The sequence below is a fragment of the Vipera ursinii genome, assembly GCF_947247035.1.
Source record: "Vipera ursinii genome assembly, chromosome: 15".
NCBI classification, from domain to species: domain Eukaryota; kingdom Metazoa; phylum Chordata; class Lepidosauria; order Squamata; family Viperidae; genus Vipera; species Vipera ursinii.
The window spans coordinates 3,495,464-3,520,129 of NC_139528.1; the positions used below are offsets into that span (position 1 = coordinate 3,495,464).

A 24,666-nucleotide genomic window follows, 5' to 3' on the forward strand; every position below is an offset into this window, starting at 1 on the left:
AATCACCAGGAGACGGTGAGTTCTAGTCCCGCCTTCACCATGAAAGCCAGCCGGGTGACTTCGGGCCAATCACCAGGTGACTCTGAGTTCTAGTCCCGCCTTAGCCACAAAAGCTGGCATGGTGACTTCAGGCCAATTACCAGGAGACGGTGAGTTCTAGTCCTGCCTTAGGCCTGAAAACCAATTGGAACAACAGAAGACCTTGGAGGTCTTCCAGTCCAACCCCTTTATACCATTCCAGACAAACGGTTGTCCAATCTCTTCTTGAAAAACCTCCAGTGAGGAAGGAAGGAAGGAAGGGAAAAAAAAGAATAGCAGAATAACAGTGGGAAGGGACCTTGGAGGTCTTCCAGTCCAACCCCCTTATACCATTCCAAACAAACGGTTGTCCAATCTCGTCTTGAAAAACCTCCAGTGAGGAAGGAAGGAAGGAAGGAAGGAAGGAAGGAAGGAATAGTACAATAACAGTTGGAAGGGGCCTTTGAAGTCTTCTAATGCAACCACCCCACTTGAGTAGGAGACCTTATACCATCCTGGATAAAGGGTTGTCCAATCTTCTTGAACACCTCCAGTGAGGAAGGAAGGAAGGAAGGAAGGAAAGAAGGAAGGAAGGATAGCAGAATAACACAGTGGGAAGGGACCTCGGAGGTCTTCTAGTCCACGCAGTCCTTATACCATTCCAGACAAATGGTTGTCCAGTCTCTTCTTGAAAGCCTTCAGTGATGGAGCACCACCATCCACCATGGCAAAAAAAAGGCCACAAAACCAGGCACTAACAACCGCCTCACTTAGCAACAGAAATTCCTGTCTCCATTGTGACCGCAAATCAAGGGCTACCTGCACACCCCAGGTCCTTGCCTTCGCACGTCCATTGTTATCTTATTACTGTAACATTTTATTTATTCATTGTTTACGTATTAAATTCATTCGCCCGCCCGCCCCCCCCTCCATCTTGCCATAGGCAAGATTTGCACGGACTCGCAAAAAACACCAGGTGGTTGACACAAGAAGGGAGACCCAAATTAGCTTAAATAATAATAATAATAAGTCTCAGAAGGGGGTTGAAAGCCCACAAGGGTTTGGTTGGTTGGTTGTGAGTGCAAAAAAAAAAAAAAAAGGATCAAGTAGATTCCAGCAACTCTTGGGTCTGGCACCACCTCAGACCGGAAGAAGCCCTCGTTGTCATTTTTCCTCCAGGGTTTTCCTATATCTTCCAGGAAATGAGGATTTCCTTGGTGACTCGTGCATCTGTCCAAGCTGGCTTTGTGGGTTTTTGTGGGTTTTAGATTCCTTGTTTGGAGGCGGGAAGGGAACACAACCATTTGTCCTCCAGAAATATCACGAGAGGCATTTTGAAGTTTGATTCTCCTCGCCTAGCGGCCGTCCTGAAAAAAAATGCAGACACCCAGGCGCGGTTCAGGATTAACAGAATAGCAAGAGTTGGAAGGGACCTTGGAGGTCTTCTAGTCCAACCCCCTGCTCAGGCAGGAAACCCCGTGCCACTGATGGAAACTAACTAAGGAGAGAAGCAACCTGGAATTAAGGAGAATCTTCCTAACCATGAGAACACTCCGAGTTACGCTGACACTGAAGGAGGTGACTTACGACTGTTTTTTCACACACAGCGACCGTGGCAGCATCCCCCGTGGTCACGTGATTTACATTCGGATACTTGGCACCTGACTCCTATTTACGACGGTTGCAGCATCCCGGGACCACGTGATCCCTTTGCGCGACCTGACCGGTAAAGTCAATGGGGGTAGCTAGCTTCAATGAACAACCGTGTTACTAATTTAACGGCTGCAGTGATTCACGTAACCACCATGGCAAGGAAGGTCGTAAAATGAAGCAAAAATTCCCTGAACAAATCTCTCGGCCACTCTGGTCGTAAATTGAGGACTGCCGGTATCTTAGTCCTCATCCCTACCCAGGCTCAGCCTGGCTCCGTCAATCAATCAAGCCTCACCTCTTTTCTCCTTGCTGGCTGTGGACAATTGGCTTGGGGGTTCCAGCTCTCCTGCAGGAACCACGGGGTTTTCCACGGACCCCCACAACACGCCCACCCGGCGTTGCCGGAAACGCTGCCTGGGGTTGCCCTCCTGGCCCTCTTCATCCCCGAAGCCCGAAGGTTCTGCCACCGGCATCCGTGAACTCAGCCGGCAACGGTGGAAGGGGCCCGGTTGGCCCTCCAGGAGGCTGGTGTTACTGCTTGCTTTGCGGAGAGGAATCGGTGAGCTGGGAGTGCTGGAAGCTTTTGGAAAGAGGCAGAGCTGGTTAAAAAAACCAAAACAACCACGGCGTTCTGAGAGTGGAGTAAGTTGCAAATATTTCAGCGAGAAGCAAGGTGAATCTGAGCATCCTTTGAGCACGTTGGCCCAGCCCTCACCTGTACTATCAAGCCCATGTTCCTCTGGCCCTGCCAGGCTCTCGCTGCTGCTGCCCGCTCCCTCCGCCATGGGGCGCGGCTGCTCTCTGCGAAGTTTCATCAGCCTCCTTATCTTGCCAGCGATCCAGTTACTCTTCCTGTCCCAGCAGAAGGAGACAGGGACAAAAGAAAAGAAAAGAAAAGAAAAGAAAAGAAAAGAAAAGAAAGAAATTATAAACTGTTTTTTCCAAAGGAGCAGAATATCTCTCTCTCTCTCTCTCTCTCTCTCTCTCTCTCTCTCTCTCTCTCTCTCTCTCTCTCTCTCTCTCTCTCTCTTCTTTCTATTTCTCTCTCTCTTCTTTCTGTTTCTCTCTCTCTCTCTCCTTTCTATTTCTCTCTCTCTCTTCTTTCTGTTTCTCTCTCTCTCCCTCTCCCTCTCTCCTTCTCTCTCTCTCTCTTTTCAGACTAGATTTAAACCTGGTTTGGGGGTCTGCAAAGAATGATCCGAAGGAGCGTCCTGTTTTTGCTCTCCGTCAGGTTCAAGCTTGGCTAAGATTTGGCGCTCTGGGTTTCGTGTCCTCAGAACAAGACAGGGATCCTGTGCTCTGGAGGCCTCCAAGCTCTCAGGGCCAGGAGCTGATAGGACACAGTTGGACTCTCCTCCTCCTCCTCCTCCTCCTCCTCCTCCTCCTCCTCCTCCTCCTCCTCCTCTTTTCTCTCTCCTTCCTCTCCCTCCCAACTAGAGTTGGCATGCGTGAGTTGCCACAGGCCGTGGGAATCACCCCTCGCTCCCAGAGCTGGCCGAGGGAGGCTGGGGATGGCCATAGAAATGCTCCACAGCCGTATCCAGAAGCTGCCCCTGGGCAGACGGTAGGCAGAGGCAAGGGGTGTCCCCTCCCCCCTCCTCTACCAGTGTTGCCCCTGGTCTAGCCACTCAATGCTACACCGTGCTGCTTTGCCCCCCCCCCCCCCGTTGGTTGGGCGCGCGTCTGCCAAATTGTGTGTCTCACACTTACTTGCCCCGGGGTATGGCGGGTTCCAGCACCCGGTACTGGTCCATAATTTTCTCAACCAGTTTCTGCTTCTCTCGGCGCAATTCGCCTAATTTGTCTCTATGGAAGAAAGAACCGGGGGGGGGGAGGTTATAATCCAGACCAGGGGTCGGTTGGTATGTCTGTCTGTCTAACTATCTATCTATCTGTATCTATATCTATCTGTCTATCGTCTATCTGTCTGTCTATCTATCTGTATATCTATATATCATTAATATCTATATCTGTCATCTATATATCATCTATCTATGTATTCTTTCTCTCCATCTGTCAGTCTATCTGTCTTCCTGTCTATCTGTATTTATCTATCTATCTATCTATCTATCTATCTATCTATCTATCTATCTATCTATCATCTAATCTATCTATCTGTATCTAACTAATCTATTCATCTAATATCTCTAACTATCATCTCTCTATGTATCATCTATCATCTATGTATTCTTTCTCTCCATCTGTCAGTCTATCTGTGTCTGTCTGTCTGTCTGTCTATCTATCTATCTACCTACCTACCTACCTACCTAGTTGAATTGCTGCTTTTTCGCTTAAGCGACAGCCACTTTCGGCCACTCACTGGTACTGACGCTGCTCCTCCTGAAATTGTTCTCGTTTCTCCATGCTGCGTTCCAACAGCTGCCTGTTCTCCCTGCTCAACAGCTGGATCTCCTGAAGCAGATGCCGGTTCTCTTCCTCCTGTTTGCCCTTCAACTGGACGAGCAGCTGCCGAGAAGAAGGGAGGTGCCGTCACAGAAAGGACCATCAGCAAGGCCTCTTTGATATCCAGGTGAGGGCAAACTCACAGGGTGTGTGTGTGTGTGTCTGTGTCTCTGTGTGTCTGTCTTACCTCGCATTGGGTGCTCAGGCGCCCCAAGGCCGTGTCCAGCTGCTGGTTCTGCTCTTTCAAGGCGGCGTTTTCAGCTTCCAGCTTCGCCTGCTCCAGTTGCAAGCCGGTCAGCCGGTTCTGCGTTCCTTGAAGCTCACCCTGGAGGTCATCCTGGGCCCGTTCGGTCTGGACCAACGCTTGCTTGACCCTGCAGGATTTTGGAGGGGCCATCCTGTTACGAAAGGCGGCCTTCCCTTCCTTGATGGCTGCTTGAATAAATCTTAATTACCCCAGTATAATAATATGAAGAAGAACCAATGGAGGACCAATAGTGATATGCGCCTTGGGTGCCACCCCAAGACATCTGGAGCAGCCCTTAAACTCTGTCGGCATTGACACAATCCCCATCGGTCAACTGCCAAAGGCAGCTTGACTGGGAACAGCTGACATCCTGCAGAGAGACTTTTAACACCTTCAAACATCCAGATCTGCCTATCCCAGGTCCTTGGGAAGGACTCGGTAAGGGGATTAAAAATGCCAAATCCGGTCTGAACATCTGGCTGACTGTGTAGTCAACCCTAATAACAACAACATCTGGAGCACCGCTTGAACACTATCGGCATTGACAAATCCACCCTTGGTCAATTGCACAAGGCAGCTTGACTTGGAACAGCTGAAATCCTACCAGACCTTTAACACCATCAAACCACAACATCTGCCTGTCCCAGGTCCTTGGGAAGGACTCAGAAGTGGACAAAAAGGGGCCCAATCCAGGTCTAAACATCTGTCTGACTGTGTGACAAACCATAGCAATTGAACACTGTCGGCATTGACACAATCCCCGTCGGTCAATTGCAAAAGGCAGCTCAATTGGAAGCACCTGACATCCTGCGGGCGAGACTTTTGTCGTCGTCACTTCCGACGGTCACTAAACAAATTGTTCTAAGTTGAGGACTGCCTTATTTATCGTCAAATGCCTAGGGTTCAAGTCACTGTTGAAGGATTTACAAACGGCTCGATAAATCTGGTGGCTTCCAAATTTCCCCAGCCTTACCGCTCATGCTCTTCTTTTAAGTTGGCGTGTTGCTCAGCCAAATCCCGGTGCTGTCGCTTGGCTACTTCAAGCCGTTCCTTCTGGGCCTGCAGTGCCACCTCTTGTAGCTCCAGGCTGTGCTTCTGCTCCAAGAGTTGGTCGCGCCTGTGGGCAGGCAGAAGAGTTGAGTGTCGTCACAGGTGGTCCTCGGCATATGACCGTAATGGAGCCAGTGGTGGGATTCAGCTGGTTCGCACCACTTCGGTAGAACTGGTAGCTATTTTTTTGTTGCCCAGGCCCAGAACGGACTTCTGGAAGCGGCATCCCCACAGAGAACCGGTTGTTCACCTCTTTGAATCCCACCACTGAATGGAGCCCAGAATTTCGGTTGCTAAGCGAGACGTGTCTCAAGGGAGTCTCGCCCCATTTTACGGCCTTCCTTGCCATCTTAAGTGAATCCCTACAGTGGTTAAGTAAATCTGGCTTCCCCCATTGACTTTGTTTGTCAGAAGGTCGCAAAAGGGGATCGCGTGAGCCCAGGATGCTACGACCGTCGTGAGTACAAGTTAGTTTGCCCAGTGTCTGAATTCTGATCACGTGACTGCAGCAGTTGCAATTCCTCTCGTCGTTCGGACTACAGGTGGTCCTCGACTTAACAAACAGTTCGCAAAATTACAACGGGGGGGGGGAAGGTGACTCGGGACCGTGTTTCACACTTACGACCGTAGCAGCCATCCCCAGGATCACGTTCAAACGCTTGACAGCTGACTCATATTTATGACGGTCGCAGTGTCCCGGGGTCACGTGACCCCCTTCTGTGACCTTCTGACAAGCCAAGTCAAGGGGGAAGCCAGATTCACTTTAACGACCGTGTGACTAACTTAACAACTGCAGTGATTCGCTTAACAACAGTGGCAAGGAAGGTCGTAAAATGGGGCAAAACTCAATCAACTATCTTGCTTAGCCACAGACATTTTGGGCCCAATTTTGGTCATAATCCGAGGACTCCCTATCCGGGCTTAATTCAACGGCGAGTCACCCGCGATGGGCGTGGATTTCCCACAATCCCCCTGCGCCGGCACCTGCCCTCCAGTTCCCGCTGCTCCTTCTCCAGGCCACGCAGTGTGGCCTTGAGGCCGGCCTGCTCGCTTAGCGTCCTCTCCAGCTCCTCGCCCTGCTGTTGGTGTAGCAGCGTCAAGCGATCGTGATCCAGGCGGAGGTGCTCGTAGCGTCTCCGCCAGGCCTCCGCCTCCAGCCGGACCGTCTGAACATCGACCTCGTGGCAGCCCGGCCTCGGCCTGACCTCGGACAACTGCCTTGCCAAGAGAGAGCGCTGGGAACAGTAGAGAGGCAGGCAGGTGAGAAAAATCCAGGATTAAGGGGAAACGATCCCAGCGCAGAGGGAAGAAGAGGACAGCAGACCCCGTGCAGGCGGTCACAATTGGGACCAGAATTTCCATCACTAAGCAGGGCAGTTGTAACAGAGAAGGACAGCATATGAATTTAATTATCTATCTATCCGTCCATCCATCCATCCATCCATCCATCCATCCATCCGTCCGTCCGTCCATCCATCCATCCATCCATCCATCCATCTATCTATCTATCTATCTATCTATCTATCTATCTATCTATCTATCTATCTATCTATCATCTCTTTATACAGTATATCTGTCTGTCTATTTATTCCTTCCTCCCCTTATTTTCCCTACAACAACCCTTTGAGGTGGGTTTTATCTATTGCATCTATCTGTTCATCCATCCATCCATCATCTATCCATTCGTCTGTCTATCTATCTATCTATCTATCTAAAATGCATCTTACCCATCTTACCTCAAGCTAACTCTGGGCTGAGTTTATTTATAAATAAATAAACAAACAAACGAATTTATTGATTTATCTATAAAATTTACACGTTGCCCATCTCACAGTTAGAACTGCCTGGCTTAAGCGAGGGAAATTCTGGTCTCCAAAGTGGCCATAAGCCGAGGACCACGAATCGCCCCCAATTTAACCATCTTTTTGTGGGCCCTGTTGTTAAGTGACTCCGGCCGGCCCCTCCCATTGACTGTGCTGGTCAGAACCTCACCCGCGACGTGCTGTTTCCGGGTTGGTGTAATTCTCCTTCCTTGCCTTCTGCCTTTTGCCGTGCCAGGCCCAGCAACACCGTCTCCAGGCTGCTGGCCAGCGACTCCAGTTGGCTTAGGTGTCCGGTGAGCGCCGAATCCTCAGCTTGGAGAACCGTATCCTGGCAGGAAAAACAATCCAGTTTTGCCAAATTTTGTCCTGTAGCCACCCCCACCCCCCCGGTGGATGAAGCTGAAATATACTGATAGACCCCCTCTTAACGACCCTAATTGGGACGGGCGGTACTGTCATTAAGCGAAGCTTATTCTCCTGCAAATCTCTTCCGCTCCAATCTCTGTGCTCTGTGAACTGCGTTTGCATCTGTGTGTTTGTGTGTGGAGGGGGAGTCAGTGATTTCTGTCTGTCTCCTTTGTCTGACACCTCTACCCCTTGCAGAGATCGGAGAGGAAGGGATTGCAAGAGAATAAGCTGTTTATTCCACACCTCTAGAGCAATGCCGTTGCACCAGCAATGCGAAAGATGCCTTGCTGCAAATAGGTCAGGAGTTGAGCGATCACAATTTCTCATACTTTATACACACGCACACGCACACGCACACACACTCCCTTACACGCTCATACGATGGGAAATGGCTCATTTGTCACTCTCACTTTCTCTGGCTTTTTTCCCTCTTCCCTTTTCCCTTTAATGCTGACTCCTCCGGGCGCTTTTTTTGGGCTGAACGACTGGCACCCCTCAAAAATTCCAGCTGTTGACCTGAGCAATGCTCTTTATATCCCAGCACAGGTAATTCTCAACTTGCCACATTTGTTTAGTGACCGCTGGACATTACAACAGCACGGAAAAAAGCGACGTAGGACCACTTCTCGCACTTGCAACCCCTAACAGCATCCCCACGACCACACGGTCAAAATTCAGACTCGTATTTGTGACGCTTGCCGGGGTCCCCTGACCCCCCCTTTTGCGACCTTACAACAAGCCAATGGGGAAGCCGGATTCCCTTAACCACCCTGTTACTTAGCGACTGTGGCGATTCATTTAACCGCCGTAAAAAAGGGGGGGGGAATCCACTGAACGGCGGTCTCGTTTTAACGACAGAAACGGGCTCAGCGGCGGCCGTAAGTCGAGGACCGCGTCCCATCCCGGTTACCTGTTCCAGCACGGCGGGGGCTGTCTCCTGGTCTTCCAGTCGCCTTCTCAAGCTCGCGTTCTCCTGCTCCAGCTCGCCGAGACTTTGGAGAGCCTCTTGCAGGCCGCAGAGCTCCGCGGCCTGCTGGCGAGTTTGGGCCTCCAGGAGGGCCAGGCGGCGGCCCTGCTCCGCCAGCGCCTCCTCCTGCGCTTGGGTTGTGGCCTTCAGCCGCCAGCTCTCCTTGTCCACTTGTCGCCGGCAGCTCTCCGCTTGGCCCAGTGCCTCTTCTAAAGCCCCTTTCTCGGCCCCCAGCTGGGCCAAGGTGACCCCGTGGCTTTCTAAGTTTCGTTGTAAGTTCTGGAGCTCCTCCCGGGCTTCCCGCAACTCTTCCTCCCTCTGTTGGAGTTCCTGGGCTAGCTGGCTGCTTTGAAGATGCTCCTTGCGAAGACTGTGGCGCGCCTGGCTTAGGTTGACCTCTGCCCGGGTGGCTGCGTCTTGCAAAACCCGGGATCCGGCTTTCAAAGTCTCCTTCTCGCGCTCCAGAGCCTGAATCTCTTCGGCCAGCCTCTCCATCTCTGAGCATCGCCGGTCGCACTCCTCCTGGGCTTCGGCGTAAGTTTCTCGAGCGCGCCTCAGTTCCTCCTGGAGACCGGCCGCACGTCCAGATTCGGCCTCCCGCTCCTGCTTGGCCTCCCGCAGTTGAGTCCGGGCTCTGGACAAGGCGGCCTTCATTTTGGCGAGTGAGGTCTCCGATTCCGGCTCGGGCACCTGGCCTTCCGCCACTTGGCCCCGTGGATGTGCCAAAGTCCCTGCTTTGCCTTCTTGCGCGTCTGAGTTCTCCTCTTCGGCCCGGCTGGACCGCCGTCTCGGCTAAGTGGGAGGGGAAAAAATGAGAGTTGGAAGTTTGCATACGAAGGGCCGCGTATACGTTGCCCCCAAAATATACGCAATTTTTTTTTAAAAAAAGTAGGTTTGCAAAGAGAAGCAGCTGGCCTTGAGAAATGGATGTTCCATTGCTAGAGGTTTTTAAGAAGAGGCTAGACAGTCACTTATCTGAAATGGTGGAGGTTGGGCAGGGGGTTGGACTAGATAACCTCCAAGGTTCTGTTCTGTTCTGTTCATTCTATTCTATTCTATTCTATTCTATTCTATTCTATTCTATTCTATTCTATTCTATTCTATTCTATTCTATTCTATTCTATTCTATTCTATTCTATTCTATTCTATTCTTTTGTATTTCTGTTCTGTTCTATATTCCATTCTGTATTCTGTATTCTGTATTCTGTATTCTGTATTCTATTCTATTCTATTCTATTCTATTCTATTCTATTCTATTCTATTCTATTCTATTCTATTCTATTTTGTATTTCTGTTCTGTTCTATACTCCATTCTGTATTCTGTATTCTGTATTCTGTATTCTGTATTCTATTCTATTCTATTCTATTCTATTCTATTCTATTCTATTCTATTCTATTCTATTCTATTCTATTCTATTCTATTCTATTCTATTCTATTCTCTGCAGCTCTTCCTCCTGTTCCTCAAGGTTATTCTCACCCTAACCCTAACCCCCATTTCCCTAGTGGTAGGACCGGGTTCCAGAGCTGTCTCTTCCATACCAGCTCATCATCCTTCAGCTCTGCTTCTTGATTCTTTGATTTTGACTCAGGTTGCAACCTGCGACGTTCCCGGTTCTCCTTCTCTAAGGCTGGCAGTCGGTCGGCCTCCTTCATCTCAGAGCCCAGCAGAAGGGGCACTTCGGGGAATTCTGCAACCAAGAGGCAGAAAGAAATATAGAATATTTTGCTTGCGAATGTGCAGGAAACAAGGGTCAGGAGAGCTGGGAGAAGAAAATTGAATATCGGGGTGGGGGGTGGGGGGGCAGGTAAAACTTAACCATTTGCATGCCAGGGAGAATCTTCACAGCACCATTCCGTCAGGGAATCCTTTAAAGTTTCTTGTAGCTGCTTCTTCAGGACCAAATTCTCTCTCAAAAGCTCCTCCAATCGGTAAGACAACTGCTCCCGTTCCTGGGGGGTTGAAATATTTACCACCATGTTGAGTCTATAGTTTCCCATTTCCCCCCTCTGATTCTCTGTCTCGTCTCTTTGCTTCCAGCCAGACCCAAATGTGGAGAAGGTAAAGGTAAAGGTTCCCTTGCACACGCGTGCTAATTGTTTCCGACTCTAGGGGCCGGTGCTCATCTCCGTTTCCAAGCCGAAGAGCCAGCGCTTGTCCGAGGACGTCTCCGTGGTCATGTGGCCGGCATGACTAGACGCCAAAGGCGCACGGAGCGCTATTACCTTCCCACCGGAGTGGTCCCTATTTTTCTACTTGTATTTTTACGTGCTTTCGAACTGCTAGGTTGGCAGAAGCTGGCACGAGTAACAGGCGCTCGCTCTGCTACGCGGCACTCGGGATTCGACCCGCCAAACTGCCGACCTTCTGATTGACAGGCTCAGCGTCCTAACCCACTGAGCCACCACGTCCCTTGTGGAGAAGATAAGAAATTGCAAAATGTGTGGAGAACTTAAGATATTGCCAGCTTTCGCCTCCATACATTTTTCTGTTCAGAAATCAAACACCTTTGATCATCTGATTCAGTGCAACAGGGCTGCTTTAACAAATCTATCCACTCCTGCAAATTTATTATTGTTATTATTTTTAGGGAGAATTGTAATGCAAGGTGAGACAATCACAGCTAAACCCGTATACGCAGCAAACTGGACTTGTAAACCCCATTAAGTCCAACAGTTGTTCTCTAGCCAATTGCACCACCTGATTTAGTCAATTGCACAAACCTGAGCTAGTCAATTTCACAACCGGAAGCTAATCAGTTTCATAACCTGATCTAGTCAGTTTCTCAGCAGAGGTGGGGGGAAAAAATCCATCAACTGATTTTCCTTTTTAAAAAAAAACAAAACACGTAAGTAGCATTTACCTTAGGGTTAGGTCTTACTTCCAGAAATGCGTGTGGGCTCTTAATTTAAGTCAAGGCCGTGGTTGTGTAAAAGCTGTTTTCTATCCAGCCATTTTGGATCATGAAACTTGGTTCTCAGTGAAGGGAAGGGGCAAGAGGATCCCCTTCCCACTTTTAATTGCCCAGGGAAATGAAAAACCAATTCCTTTCTTCAAAGAATTAAAACCTCAGATCGCTTTCCCAGACTCAAGTGGGAAGAAAGCTCAAAAGCAGCTCTCCGACGTTCCGATGTTATTAAATAAGAATTACGCGTATCTCATGGAACCATCCTTCTTTTTCAACCTGACCTCTTGAATCTGGTTCAAGTGGTTTTGCAGTCGCACGATTTCTTTCTCCGCTCGACTCAGGCGCTGGCCTCGGGCGTAAGCGGCGTCTAGTTCTTCCTCCATGGCGGCTTTTGCTTCCAACAGGGCCTTGGAGAAGTCGCGCTCCTCCTGCGGATCAAAACGGCTTACTTAAGCCCCAAGGCCAGGTCTCGGCTCTCTTCGTCAAGAACCTGTTTCACGCAAACTTGGAGTAAAGTTCTATCCCAAGGATGCTTTTCCAGGAAGCAAGTGGACTTCCTTCTTTTTCTTTGAAGACATTTTGCTTCTCCTCCAAGAAGCTTCTTCAGCTTTAGCAGGATGGTGGGGAGTGGAGGGATTTATATTCCCGGCAGACAGCTGGTCATTTGTGCACTTTTGGAGAGTCGTTGAGGCCACTTGGAGGTTGACCTGTGTCCTCAGGGTCACCTGAGTGGTTGCAAATAGTTCCTTTCTTGGAACTGCAGAAAGGACTGTGTTCCCCACCCATTTGCACCACTCAGGTGACCCTGAGGACCCAGGTAAGCCTCCAAGTGGCCTCAACGACACTCTAAAAGAAGGCAAACGACCAGTTGTCTGCAAGGAGTATAAATCCTATCTCTCTAGAGTCGTTCCCACCTACCAGATCCGAGGCCAAAATGAAACGTCCCACCTTGAGCTGCGCCCGGCATCGTTCCAAAGCCGGTATCCTTTCCCGTAGGGTGGTCACCTCCGACTGAAGCCGCTCCGCCCGAAGTGCCTTCTCCCTCAAGGCATCCAATTCATCCTGGTATAGCCTGGCTTGGCGCGCTTCGCCTGCCAACGTGCGGTTCTGGGTAAGAAGGGGTGAATTAGACAGTGCATGTCAGAATGAGGTTTCTGCTTTTCCGGTGACGTCAGGACAGGCCTGCCGTTCTGACCTCAGCCTGGAAATTCAAGATTCAACCGAGAAAGGAGAAATTTTCTGACAGTGGGAACAATTAGCCAGTGGAACAGATTCCCTTCATAGGTTGTGGGAGCTTCATCGCTGGAAGCCTTCGAGAAGAGACTGGATGGCCATCTGTCAGAAATGCTGTAGGGCAATCATGGCAAACCTGTCAGAGACCGAGTGCCCAAAATGTGACCTAAAACTCACTTATGTATCACCGGGTGCCAAGTTGGCGTGGCCCACTGGAGGAAAATTCCACTTGGTTAGGGTTAGGTCACCATGAACTCATACAGGAAAATGGACATCACCAACAAACTCGGAGTGCTTGGGTCTGGTTAGGAGGGCACTTACCTTTTTAGGCTGCCCTATCTATGTTTCCTGGTAAAATATGTTTCCTGCTTGGGTGGGGTGTTGGACTAGATGACCTGCGAGGTCCCTTCTGACTTTGCTATTGTATTGTATTCTGTATTCTGTATTCTGTATTCTGTTCTACTCTACTCTATTCTACTCTACTCTACTCTACTCTAGATGACCTCCCAGGTTCTGTTCTATTTTATTATATTCTGTATTTCCTATTCTATTCTATTCTATTCTATTCTATTCTATTCTATTCTATTCTATTCTATTCTATTCTATTCTATTCTATTCTATTCTATTCTATTCTATTCCATTCCATTCCATTCCATTCCATTCCATTCCATTCCATTCCATTCCATTCCATTCCATTCCATTCTATTCTATTCTATTGTCACAGAAGGAGATCACCTGACCCCGGGAGACACTGCGACCATCATAAGTACGAGCCAGTGGCGAAGTGCCTGAATTTTGATCATGTGACCCTGGAGGACGCTGCCGCCGTCGTGTGAAAACGGTCGTAAGTCACCTTTTTCAGTGCTGTGGTAACTCCCCTCCTTCAATGGACCGTTTGTAAGTCGAGGACCCACTTTAATTATGGACCAGAGAGGAGACGCAACCAGAGGAACAGTTTCTACTTTATTGTAAGGTGGTGACCTGAACAGCACCAATTTCTCCCCTCCCCTTTGCAGCCTAAGAAACTAGGGTGGGTCCCTTCTTTTTTCCACCCAGTGTGCAGCTGAGGGCTCGGCTCTCTCTTCTCTAACCCTTCCCCGGGCTGTGGCTCTTCCTTCTGTCTCCCAAGGTCATTCGCACAGCGTTTTACTCCTCTACTGAACACCGAAATCACTTAGTCCAGGCCAGTGAGATTTAACTACAGAGAAATGCACCTCTTGCTGCGTCTTTCGAAGCTCTTTCTCCAGATTCCTTGATTCCTCTTGCTGATCCAGCAGCTCCTCCATCTTCCTCTCCCTGAAACAAGAGACCGGGAGGTCACCTCATCAAAATATGAGCTTAAGGTACAACTGTGTATTGAAGTGAGGCTGCTCACGGGTCTAGAAGCGATGGCTTCTAGAAGGCTATGAGGAAGAATAGCCCGAGTTCAAATTCCACCTCAGTCAAAGGTGGGTGGACTTCAACTCCCAGAATTCCCCAGCTGGAAGCCCACAAGACTTAAAAGTTGCAATGGTTGGGAAATACTCCACCAGGAGGTGAAGTGAACTAAGAGTGGGGGGTGAATTGGGGCCAGTCCCTCCCTCTGAGCCCTAGAGCAGTTGAGGTGGTTGAGCGGTGAAGGTGTTGGACTAGGAATGGAGGGTCTCAGGTTCAAGTCCTCCCAGAGGCCCACTGTGGGGCACTGATGCGATGGGAGCTTGAGGGAGGATGGAAATATCAGGTGTGAAGGCCGACGAAGGCGGGATGATGGAAGGAAACAAAATTTTCAAAAAACAAAATATGTAAACAGTAGGAAAGTTGGAGGGAGGAAGAAAGGAAGGAGAGAGAATTGGAGGGGAAGGCAAGAAGAAAGGAAGAAGGAAAGAGAAAGAATTGGAGAGGAAAGAAGGAAAGAGAAAGGGGAAGGAAGGAAGGAAAGGAAGGAAGGAAGGAAGGAAGGAAGGAAGGAAGGAAGGAAGGAAGGAAGGAAGGAAAGAAAATTGGAGGGAAAGGCAAAGGAAAGATAAAGAATTGGAGAGGAAAGAAGGAAAGTGAAAGGGGGGAAGGGGAAAGGAGAGAGAGAGGGAAGGAAGGAAGGAAGGAAGGAAGGAGAGGTAGAAGGAAGCAGAATCTCTTGCAGTGACTTCCAGCCCCAAAACTCACAGCTCGCCTCGCAGGCGCCGCACTTGGGCTTGCCGTTCGGCAAGCTGAACGCCGAGATGGGACTGGTTACTCTCCAGCTGGGCCACTAAAGGGGGTCCCTCTTTCTGCTGAAGCTCCCACAATTGCTGGGCAGGAAGGAAGAATAAATAATTTTTTAAAAAAATGAGGTTGGAGGTGCAAAGATGGCCTCCCTCCCTCTGAGGTACTAAGGACCACAGAGGACAGTGAGAATCTTTCCAAGGCCCTTTTCCCTTTCGAGATACTCCTCGAGTTACAACGTAAAAATTTGTTTAGCAAGCCTTTCAGCGTTTCAACGGGACTGGAAAAAGGTCCCTCGTGGCAAGTTTTCACCTTTTTACGACCGGCACAGCATCCTCATGGTTATGGGATCAGAGTCTGGTTGCTAGGCAACCAGCATGTACTTATCATGGCGGTGGCAGCAACCTGGGCTCTGCCGTTTTATGACCTTGCCCGCCAGCTTCCTACAAGCAAAGTCAACGGGGAGGGGGGGGGAAATCTGGATTTGCTAAACGTTGGCCCTGTTTCACGGAACAGAAGCAAGGATTCGCTTAAAAAGAGCGGCCAACAGGTGGCAAAACTCAGGCCTGGCTCTCTGAACTTGCTTAGGAACGGCCGTAACTCGAGGACTACCTGTAAGACAGAGCTTGCCTTCCTGGTTGTGTTTATCGTCTGGTCTACCTCGCAAGGCTGATGATGTTTGCCCGTGCCAAAGCTAGGATCTGATCCCAAGGCCATCCTTGTGCGAAGAAGGCGGGACAAGGAACGGTCCCGTCTCTCACCTCCAATCCTGCATCTCGCTCAGAGACCAGCTTTTGAACTCGGGCCCCAAGATCCCACAGGAGCTGCTGCATGCTGGCTGGATCCATCTCCCTCCACTGCAATCCCAGGACATTTTCCGGCTCCTGGCTAACCTGGAACGAATAGCCAGGAGTTTATTGTTAGAAACCAGATATTGATTTTGCACTTCTGTCTGTTGATGTTGAGGCAAGAAAAACCAAATGCACAGCTATAGGATAGGTGGTACCTTGCTCAGTAGTAGCACCTGTGCAAGGGATCTCGGAGTCCTAGTGGACGATCCCTTAGCTAGGAGCCAGCCCTGTGCTGCAGCTGCCCAAAAAGCCAACACAGTGCTAGGTTGCATCAACAGAGGGATAGAATCAAGATCAGGTGAAATGTTAATACCACTTTACAAGGCCTTGGTAAGGCCACACTTGGAAACCTGCATCCAGTTTTGGTCACCACGATGTAAAAAAAGATGTTGAGAAGAGTCCAGAGAAGAGCAACAACGATGATCAGGAGACTGGAGGACAAAACATATAAGGAATGGTTGCTGGAATTGGGTATGTCCAGTTTAATGAAGAGAAGGACCAGGGGGGACATAATAGCAGTGTTCCAATCTCTCAGGGGCTGCCCCAAAGAAGAGGGAGTCAAGCTGGTCTCCAAAGCACCTGAAGGCAAGACAAGAAGCAACGGATGGAAACTCATCAAGGAGAGAAGCAACCTGGAATTAAAGGGAGGAATTTCCTGACAAGTCAGAACAATTAACCAGTGGAACTACCTGCCTCCAGAAGCTGTGAATGCTCCAACACTGGAAGTTTTCAAGAAGGGGGGTTGGACTTGATGACCTCCAAGGTCCCTTCCAACATTGTTGTTGTTATTAATCATCCAGGTCATTGTGGTCCCAAAGGTGCTTCCCCCCCAAAAAAAAGATTGGATTTGGATCCCAAAATCTAAGTTGGATGCAGAGCTGAAGAAGCTTCTCGGATGAGAAGCGAAACAACTAGATGCAAAGAAAGTTTTTTTTTCCTCCTATGCCATCGCTCTGCTGAACACCTAATTCCCACAGCACCATCTTAGGCCTAAAGACTAGGTATCCCTGTAGTAGGTTTTATTGCTATTATCCTTCTGATCTTTCTCCTCATTTCTCCTCTTTCCTCCTACCTTCTCCCATTGGCATCCTATGATTTATCACTTCTTGTCTGTATTTTAGGATTAATGATCGTTAACCACGATCCGATGCCTTTGGTTGTTTCTAGGTACACTGAGAGCTTCTGCACCGGGGACAAATTCCTCGTGTGTGCACTCACGCTTGGCCAATAAAGAATAAAGAAAAGGCTTTCAAGGGGGGGGGGGGAATGAAAACAGTCCAGTTCCCTTTTGGAAAAGCAGCTTTGGGTCCTGGAACCTCAATTTTCTCTTTTGCATCTCTCCGGAAGTTTTTGCTTTCCAACTGCAGCAAACTCGCTGGAGCTGCAGGGGAGGAATAATTAACAGGATGCGCAGCGAGAAAGCAGATTTCTCCCTTTTTGCTGCAGCGAAGAATAGAAGATGAGTCGGCCACTTAATTCACACTATAACTAAGCAACTGCAGTTCACACATTCCAGCAATCTTAATTCTTTCTTTTTCCTCCGGACGCCTTTCATGCAACACCAGCTCCGTTCAGCTCAAGAGCCTCTTCGCCTTTTTCCCAGCTGATGGATCTTTAATTGATTCAGCTTAGATGGCATGCTATTTAATAATAATAATAATAATAATAATAATAATAATAATAATAATAATAATAATAATAAGAAGAAGAAGAAGAAGAAGAAGAAGAAGAAGAAGAAGAAGAAGAAGAAGAAGTAGTTGGAAGGGACCTTGGAGGTCATCTAGTCCAACCCCCTGCTCAGGCAGGAAACCCTATACCATTTCAGACAAATGGCTGGCCAGTGTCTTCTTAAAAACTTCCAGTGCTGGAGCATTCTCAGCTTCTGGAGGCAGGTGGTTCCACTGGTTAGTTGTTCTCACTGTCAGGAAGTTTCTCCTTAGTTCTAGGTTGCTTCTCTCCTTGACTAGTTTCCATCCCTTGCTTCTTGTCCTGCTTTCAGGTGCTTTGGAGAATAGCTTGACTCCCTCCTCTTTGGGGCAGCCCCTGAGATATTGGAAGACTGCTATCATGTCACCCCTCACCCTTCTCTTCATTAAACTACACATACCCAATTCCAGCAACCGTTCCCTATATGTTTTAGCCTCCAGTCCCCCAATCATCTTTGTTGCTCTTCTCTGTACTCTTTCTAGAGTCTCGACATCTTTTTTACATCGTGGTGACCAAAACTGGATGCAGTATTCCAGGTGTGGCCTTACCAAGGCATTGTAAAGCGGTATTAGTACTTCACGTGATCTTGATTCTATCCCTCTGTTAATGCAGCCTAGCACTGTGTTGGCTTTTTTGGCAGCTGCAGCACACTGCTGGCTCATATTTAAGTGATTGTCCACTAGGACTCCGCGATCCCTCTCACAGTTGCTACTATTGAGCAAGGTACCACCTATACTATACCTGTGCATTTGATTATTGCTTTAATGATAAGGGAGATAAGGGAATGCAAGAATCCCTGAGTGAGGAAGCAACTTGGTCCTGAAAGGGAAAAAAATAAATCAGCCAGTTTGGTTTAGTTCGTTAAGGTGCTGGTCTAGAAACCAGGAGACGGTGAGTTCTAGTCCTGTCTCAGCTATGAAAGCCAGCTGGGTGACTTTGGGCCAATCACCAGGAGACGGTGAGTTCTAGTCCCACCTCAGGCAAGAAAGCCTAAGGTCCCGCCTCATAGGGTTGTTGTTGAGGATAAAATAGGAGGAGGAAGGAGTACTAGGTATGTACATCCCTGTGTGTTATTTATAAAAAGAATAAAGGTGTTATATAAATAAATGTATGAATAAACATTTTTTTAAAAAAAGAGAGAAAATCGAATGCTCAAATTTTGCTTGGTAATTATTTAAAAGGATTTCGTCGCACAGCCCAGCCAGATGTTCAGACTGGATCTGGCATTTTGGTCCACCTGCTGAGTCCTTCCCAAGGACCTTTGCCAAGGCAGATGTTGTAGTTTGATGTTAAAGGTCTGGTAGGTTTTAAGGTGTTCCGTGTCAAGCTGCCTTTCGCAATTGACCGATGGGGATTTTTGTCAATGCCGACAGTGTTCAGTTGCTATTATAAGGGCTGTCATGCAGTCAGTCAGGTGTTCAGACTGAGTTCGGCATTTTTATTTATCTAAGGAGTCCTTCCCAAGGACCTGGGAAAGGCAGATGTGGCTGTTTGATGATGGTAAAAGTCTCTCTGCGGGATGTCACCTCTTCCAAGTCAAGCTGCCTTTTGCAATTGAGCGATGGTGGATTTGTCAACTCCGAGAGTGTTCAATTGCGGTTGTTATGATTTCTCACTCAGTCAGCCAGATGTTTAGACAGGGTTTGGCATTTTTGTCCGCTTCTGAGTCCTTCCCAAGGACTTGGGACAGGCAGATGTTTTGGTTTGATGTTGTTGAAGGTCTGGTAGGATTTAAGTTGTTCCGTGTCAAGCTGCCTGTTGCAATTGGCCGACAGTAGATTTGTCCATGCCGACAGTGTTCAAACAGTACTCCAAATGTTTTTATTATTATTATTATCATTTGCATTCCCTCTCACTCCCAGCAACTCCGGGTAGTTGACACATGAAACATTGAAAACATTTAGGAGTAGCCCGGCCTTTCCGCTTCTCCCCTTGGAGATGGAAATAATTACATTTCTTAATTGTCTCATCGTTTACCTCTTTGATGGCAGAAGCCAAAGCTGCTTGCACGCTAATGTCCAGCGACTGGATACGGCCAATGAACACATCTCGCTCATCACACTATTGAAAGTTCAAAGAAAAGAGTCAACATCTTCCTTTTTTAAAAAAAAAAATATTATCCATGAATCTACGGATCTAGAAACAAAAATGCAAGAACCTTATTTAATGATTATCTAGGAATCTGGAACTGAGTAGGAGAAAGTCCTTACGTTTTACTGCGGAGAAAATAAATTTAAAACAAGTCTGGTCCAAATCATCTCTTGGGTAAAATATAATATCACTGGTTGATTTCCCCTCTCCGTGAATTTTCTAGCGGGTAAATATTAAAAGAGATATTAAAACCCTTGCTACTGTTTGTCTGACTGCAACCGATAAGTAAATGGTTACAGATAATCCCCAACTTATTGCGATTCATTCAGTGACCGTTTGAAGTTATAACAGTGATAAAAGTGTCTTAGTCCTCGCACTTATGACCATTGCAGCATCCCTGTGGTCACAAATTTAGGTGCTTGGCCATCGCCACGTATTTCTGTTAGTTGTGGGATCATGTGATTGTGTTGTTTTTTCCCCCCAGTCGGCTTCTGACAAGCAAAGGGGGAAGCTGGATTCGTTTAATGACGACTTGATTGGCTGCGTTGATTCACTTAACAACCGTGGCAAAAAAGATAGCAAAGTCAGGAGCGACTCAGCCACAGAAAGGTGAGTAATAATAATAGCAACAAGAACAACAAGAACAACAATAATAATCCAAATCACAATGCAGCAGTGGCACCGGTAAGGAGCCAAGAGTCTGGGAAAATCATTCTGCACATGCCCAGGAAACTGCAGACCGATGAAAGCTCTCACCCCTGTTGTTTGATTCCCACAACCTACCTGAACGGCGCTTCCTAGCAAGAGCTGCACCAATTTCTTCATCTCCTGAACAGCCTGCGCTGAAACGGGAAGACCAAGATTAAAACCCTTGTTGCAAATATTTTTTTCCCCCCTCTGTCCTTTTTTTCTTCAGATCGCTCCTATTTCCCCTTTAGCAAAACGGGTTTGCAGCCCGGATTTTAGTGAAAAGAAGGACCAGGGGTGTCACGATAGCACAGTTCCAATATTTGAGGGGCTGCCCTAAAGAAGAGGGGCTCAACTTATTCTCCAAAGCAACAGAAGGCAGGACAAGAAGCAACGGATGGAGACAAATCAAGGAGAGAAGCAACCTAGAACTTAGGAGAAATTTCCTAGCAATTAACCAGTGGAACGACCTGCCTCCGGAAGTTGTGAATGCGCCAACACTGCAGGCTTTTAAGAAGAGACTAGACAGTAATGGTATGGGGTCTCCTGCTTGACCTAGACTAGAAGACCTCCAAGGTCCCAACTCTGTTATTCTGTTAGATTTGGACGAAGGACTCCTAGACTGACAGCGGTAAAACAAGGCTGAAGGATGTTGCTTGTGAGTTTTTCGAGTATTAGAACACAAAGTCTTTTACCTGACTATTTAAAAAGGTAAAGGTTCCCCCGCACATGCGTGCTAGTCGTTTCCGACTCTAGGGGCCGGTGCTTATCTCCGTTTCAAAGCCAAAGAGCCAGCGCTTGTCCGAGGACGTCTCCGTGGTCATGTGGCCGGCATGACTAGACGCCAAAGGCGCACGGAACACTGTTACCTTCCCACCGGAATGGTCCCTATTTTTCTCCTTGCATTTTTACGTGCTTTCGAACTGCTAGGTTGGCAGAAGCTGGGACGAGTAACAGGCGCTCACTCTGTTTATCACAGCCTAAATTCCTTCCCTGTCCCTAGGCATTACCTGTGAAGGGCTCTCTGACCATTAGATGGAGATTTGGAGGTGGGGAAAGGATCACCTGGTGGAGCTCATCCTGGGACAAGAAAAAAAAATACAGGTAATCCTTGACTTACAACCTTTTTTTTAGCGACCGCTCCAGATTGTCAACCTTAACTACAGTTTCATCCTTTGTGTGTTACCACCTATCTTAAAATTGCCAAGGTGGGAAAAACATGACCCTCCATCAAATTTCTTTCTGGCTTGAAGAGATCCTTCCAGCTACGGTGCCCGATCCTAAGATCCCAGTTCTGCTCACCCTGTAGAAATTCTGCAGTCTTTTAAGGATGATTTGGAGCCTCTGCAAGCTCTCTTCCTGCCCATTTTCTTCTCTCCAAGGAGATGGAGGTCCTCTAGGAATCGAGTCACTAGGGAAGACACAATGGAGAATTAAAGATGGGTGGGTTACAACTCCCAGAATCCCCCAGCCAGCATGCTTGAAGATGGGTGGACCTCGTCTCCCAGAATCCCCCAGCCAGCATGCTTGAAGATGGGCGGACTTCAACTCCCAGAATCCCCCACTTAGCATGTCACGAAGTCAATGTAAAGATTTGTGTTCTCCCTTTAAACGTGGATCTAAAATCTGTGCACTGCTCACCTTGAATGAAGTATTGTTCACGCTGTGCATTCTAAGAATGCAAGCCTGAACTTGCTGGCTTTGCAGAAAACATACAATTTCTACAAATGTAGTTAAAATATCAAACAACGAACTGTGGGCACGGCCAGCCAGCCAGCCAGCCTCCAAAAACTTGCTTTACTAATTTTTATTTTTAAAAAAAGGCACAGGTTTTTCATCCTGGCAACTCCACACCCCTCCTCATCTTTACCGGTGGGTGAAAACGTCTGGTTTTGCTTTGTCTTTTTTTTTAAAGGAAAAGGTGGGTCTTTGAAGAGCAAAAAAATCCCGTAAAAATGGGCTTTTTAATCTTAGAAATTCTGCAAAAGAGAACATTGGAGAATTCTGCCGGAAGCTACGAGGGTTCAGCCAGGCTAGGAAACCAAGATCTGCTGTCATATTGTGTCTTAATGCCGGCAAAAGCGTGACTCACATCATTTGCATGACCTGGTGCAGGAAATCACCATTAACCAGTTTTCGGAAATATTCGCTCGCCTCTTCCTCTCCCTGAGGAAGCTGGTTGAGCCTCCTGCCCACCAGATCCTCCAGCGTCTGCATCTGTGGGACCAAGACACCAAGGCAAGGATGATCCAAAACACCAGTCTGGGACTCGCTTTACGACCACTTCGCAGAACATGGTGGCCATCACTCAAGGACTATTGGTTCCTAAGCTTGGCCAACACATCAAAACCTCAACTATTTAAACCAGCTTATTATCTCGGCAGACTGGAGACGAGTGTTTCTTTGCTTACTTACGAAACACATTTTAATACAAGTGTCTCGTCTTTGGGACTCAAGGCTCCATCATCCACCCCCTTTTGGTCTGCCTGGACCATTTCAAAACAAAGGTAAACCTGGTTTAGGTTGAGTTTATCGCTTGGGACTCTTGTCTACGTCTCGATGGTGGGAAGTCAAAATTTGGTGATAAAAGGAAGAAGGGAGGACATATGGGAGGGGGACCCCCTCAGAAATAGGAGGGTGGGTTGCCCAACCTTGGTGGGGCTCCAGGCCTCCACAACTCTCCAGCCCCCAGACCCAAATCCAAAATAAGTTCTCCCCCAATCAGGCTTGTTGATCTTCTACACCATGGACATAGTTAAGGATGTCATCAACCAGGTTCAAGGATTTAGATCAATGTTTATCAATGTTGACAACTTGGACATGGGTGGACTTCAACTCCCAGAATTCCCCAGCCAGCCATGCTGGGTGGCAGGGGAATTCTGGGAGTTGAAGTCCACCCATCTTCAAGTTGACAAGGTGGAGACATGTTGGTTAAATGGAGTCCTACCAAGATTTCTCTGTCGAGAGAATTCTCTCAACAGCCTGTCACAAGTCCAGCCCTCCCTGAACACTTCCTTTCCCCCCCACCGCACAAGTGAGGCTCACCCAGGTGACCAAGGGCCCGGATACAAATTCCTCCATCGCTTCAAGCCCATCTTCATCCATGGCGTGGTCAAGGCGGTGTCTCCTGGAGGCCTTTAGGTATGCCTGCGATCTTGCACGACTGGCATCATTGGGGTGTTGTAGGACTTCCTTCCGTAATCTGCATTTTTTTTTGGGGGGGAACGGTTAAGGAGGAAGCTGGGTTGCTTCAGTCAAAGCTCTAAATTAACATCCTTGGCGGCGTGGTCTTTCCCAACACGGTAGACAGGAAGTCCTCAAAATGAAACTTAATTCTTGTTAAAACTTCTGCGGGACTCAAAAGAGACTTTAATTTTCAAAGAGAATTTGCTAGGACTAGTTTTTCTCGAGGCTGGGCTGACATTTTCTTGACTCGCATGCTGGAAAAGGACCCCAGTTGTGGTCAGGGCCCACACGGAGAACCACGCAAGACGTTTTCCGTCACCTCCTCCCATAGTGTCATCACAAGTGTGGTCTCCTGTTTGTCAGCAGGTGTTTTATTTATCCAGTTTGGCTTTCCACCGCAAACAAGGCTCTGCAAATTCAATTTCTCGGCGTGCTTCACTCTGCCTCAAAGAAACCCTGGAACGGAGCTAGGGCACGGGTGCAAGTCCGCGTTCAGGGAAGATTTGAAAGACGGTTAAAGAATGGCAGCTAGAAGACATACACAACGCAGCCAAAGTGTGATTTATTTTTACATTTTTAACAGCGTGGGATATCTTTGTGAGAGCCCTTTCTTTGCAGACGACAAAGCTACGGGTAATCTAAGCACAACAGCAAGGATGAAACTCTGTGCATGCTCCAGAGCCCTCCACAGCAGGATTGCTTGAAACTTTCTTCGAGGGAAAAGTGTTTTGCGAAATGAATAGAAATGTAATTTTTAAAATGATAGAATCGGAAGGGACCTAGGAGGTCTTCTAGTCCATCCCCCTTTTCTCAGGCAGACCTGTTCTTGAAATGAAGCCGTTTAGAGCTTGTCAATCCATCAGAACCTGGCCGTATCTTTGGGGGGTTCCGTTGTAACTCGAGTCTCTGTGCACACAATAATCTTGCCGCAGTTGGTCATACCCTAAATTAATTTCCCCCGTTTCTTTTCTAGCTCAACCTCCGTAAAGCCCAGTTAACAATAATTCTAGGGAGCTTTTTTTTTTCCCTTAAACTTGTATACCGCCCTATTCCCGTAGGACTCAGGGCGGTTTACAGGGAAAAATTAAAAAATACATACATACAAGTTAAAATCGATTAAAACTAAAATTAAATTAAGTCCCTGAATTTAAACTAAAACCCCATTAATAAATAATTAAAACCCCTCAGTCTGGGCCAGACAGCTCAAAAAGCCAAGTTTTCAAATCCCTGCGAAATGAGCGAAGGTCGGGGGCA

At 48.0% G+C, this 24,666-nt stretch overlaps 1 protein-coding gene across 2 annotated transcripts; it reads right to left on the minus strand.

Annotated features, from left to right (window-relative positions):
* Positions 1–768: 768 nt before the first annotated feature.
* CCDC88B (coiled-coil domain containing 88B) lies at positions 769–23,361 on the minus strand. Of its 2 annotated transcripts, XM_083374758.1 has the most exons (23): positions 23,272–23,361; positions 22,319–22,443; positions 21,529–21,637; positions 21,237–21,306; positions 20,323–20,381; positions 19,426–19,509; positions 15,652–15,783; positions 14,852–14,976; positions 13,924–14,005; positions 12,425–12,583; positions 11,758–11,904; positions 10,388–10,520; positions 10,110–10,258; positions 8,513–9,361; positions 7,364–7,522; positions 6,356–6,606; positions 5,295–5,438; positions 4,262–4,448; positions 3,992–4,137; positions 3,382–3,477; positions 2,387–2,523; positions 1,967–2,251; positions 769–1,385 (listed from the first exon to the last, which is right to left on the minus strand). In XM_083374758.1, exons 1-23 carry the CDS (start codon positions 23,329–23,331, stop codon positions 1,339–1,341), a joined length of 3,735 nt encoding a protein of 1,244 aa, XP_083230884.1. In that variant the 5' UTR covers positions 23,332–23,361; the 3' UTR covers positions 769–1,338. The 2 variants fall into 2 exon arrangements, with proteins under 2 accessions (XP_083230884.1, XP_083230885.1); XM_083374759.1 differs by lacking the exon at positions 3,382–3,477.
* Between the last annotated feature and the right edge of the window lie 1,305 nt (positions 23,362–24,666).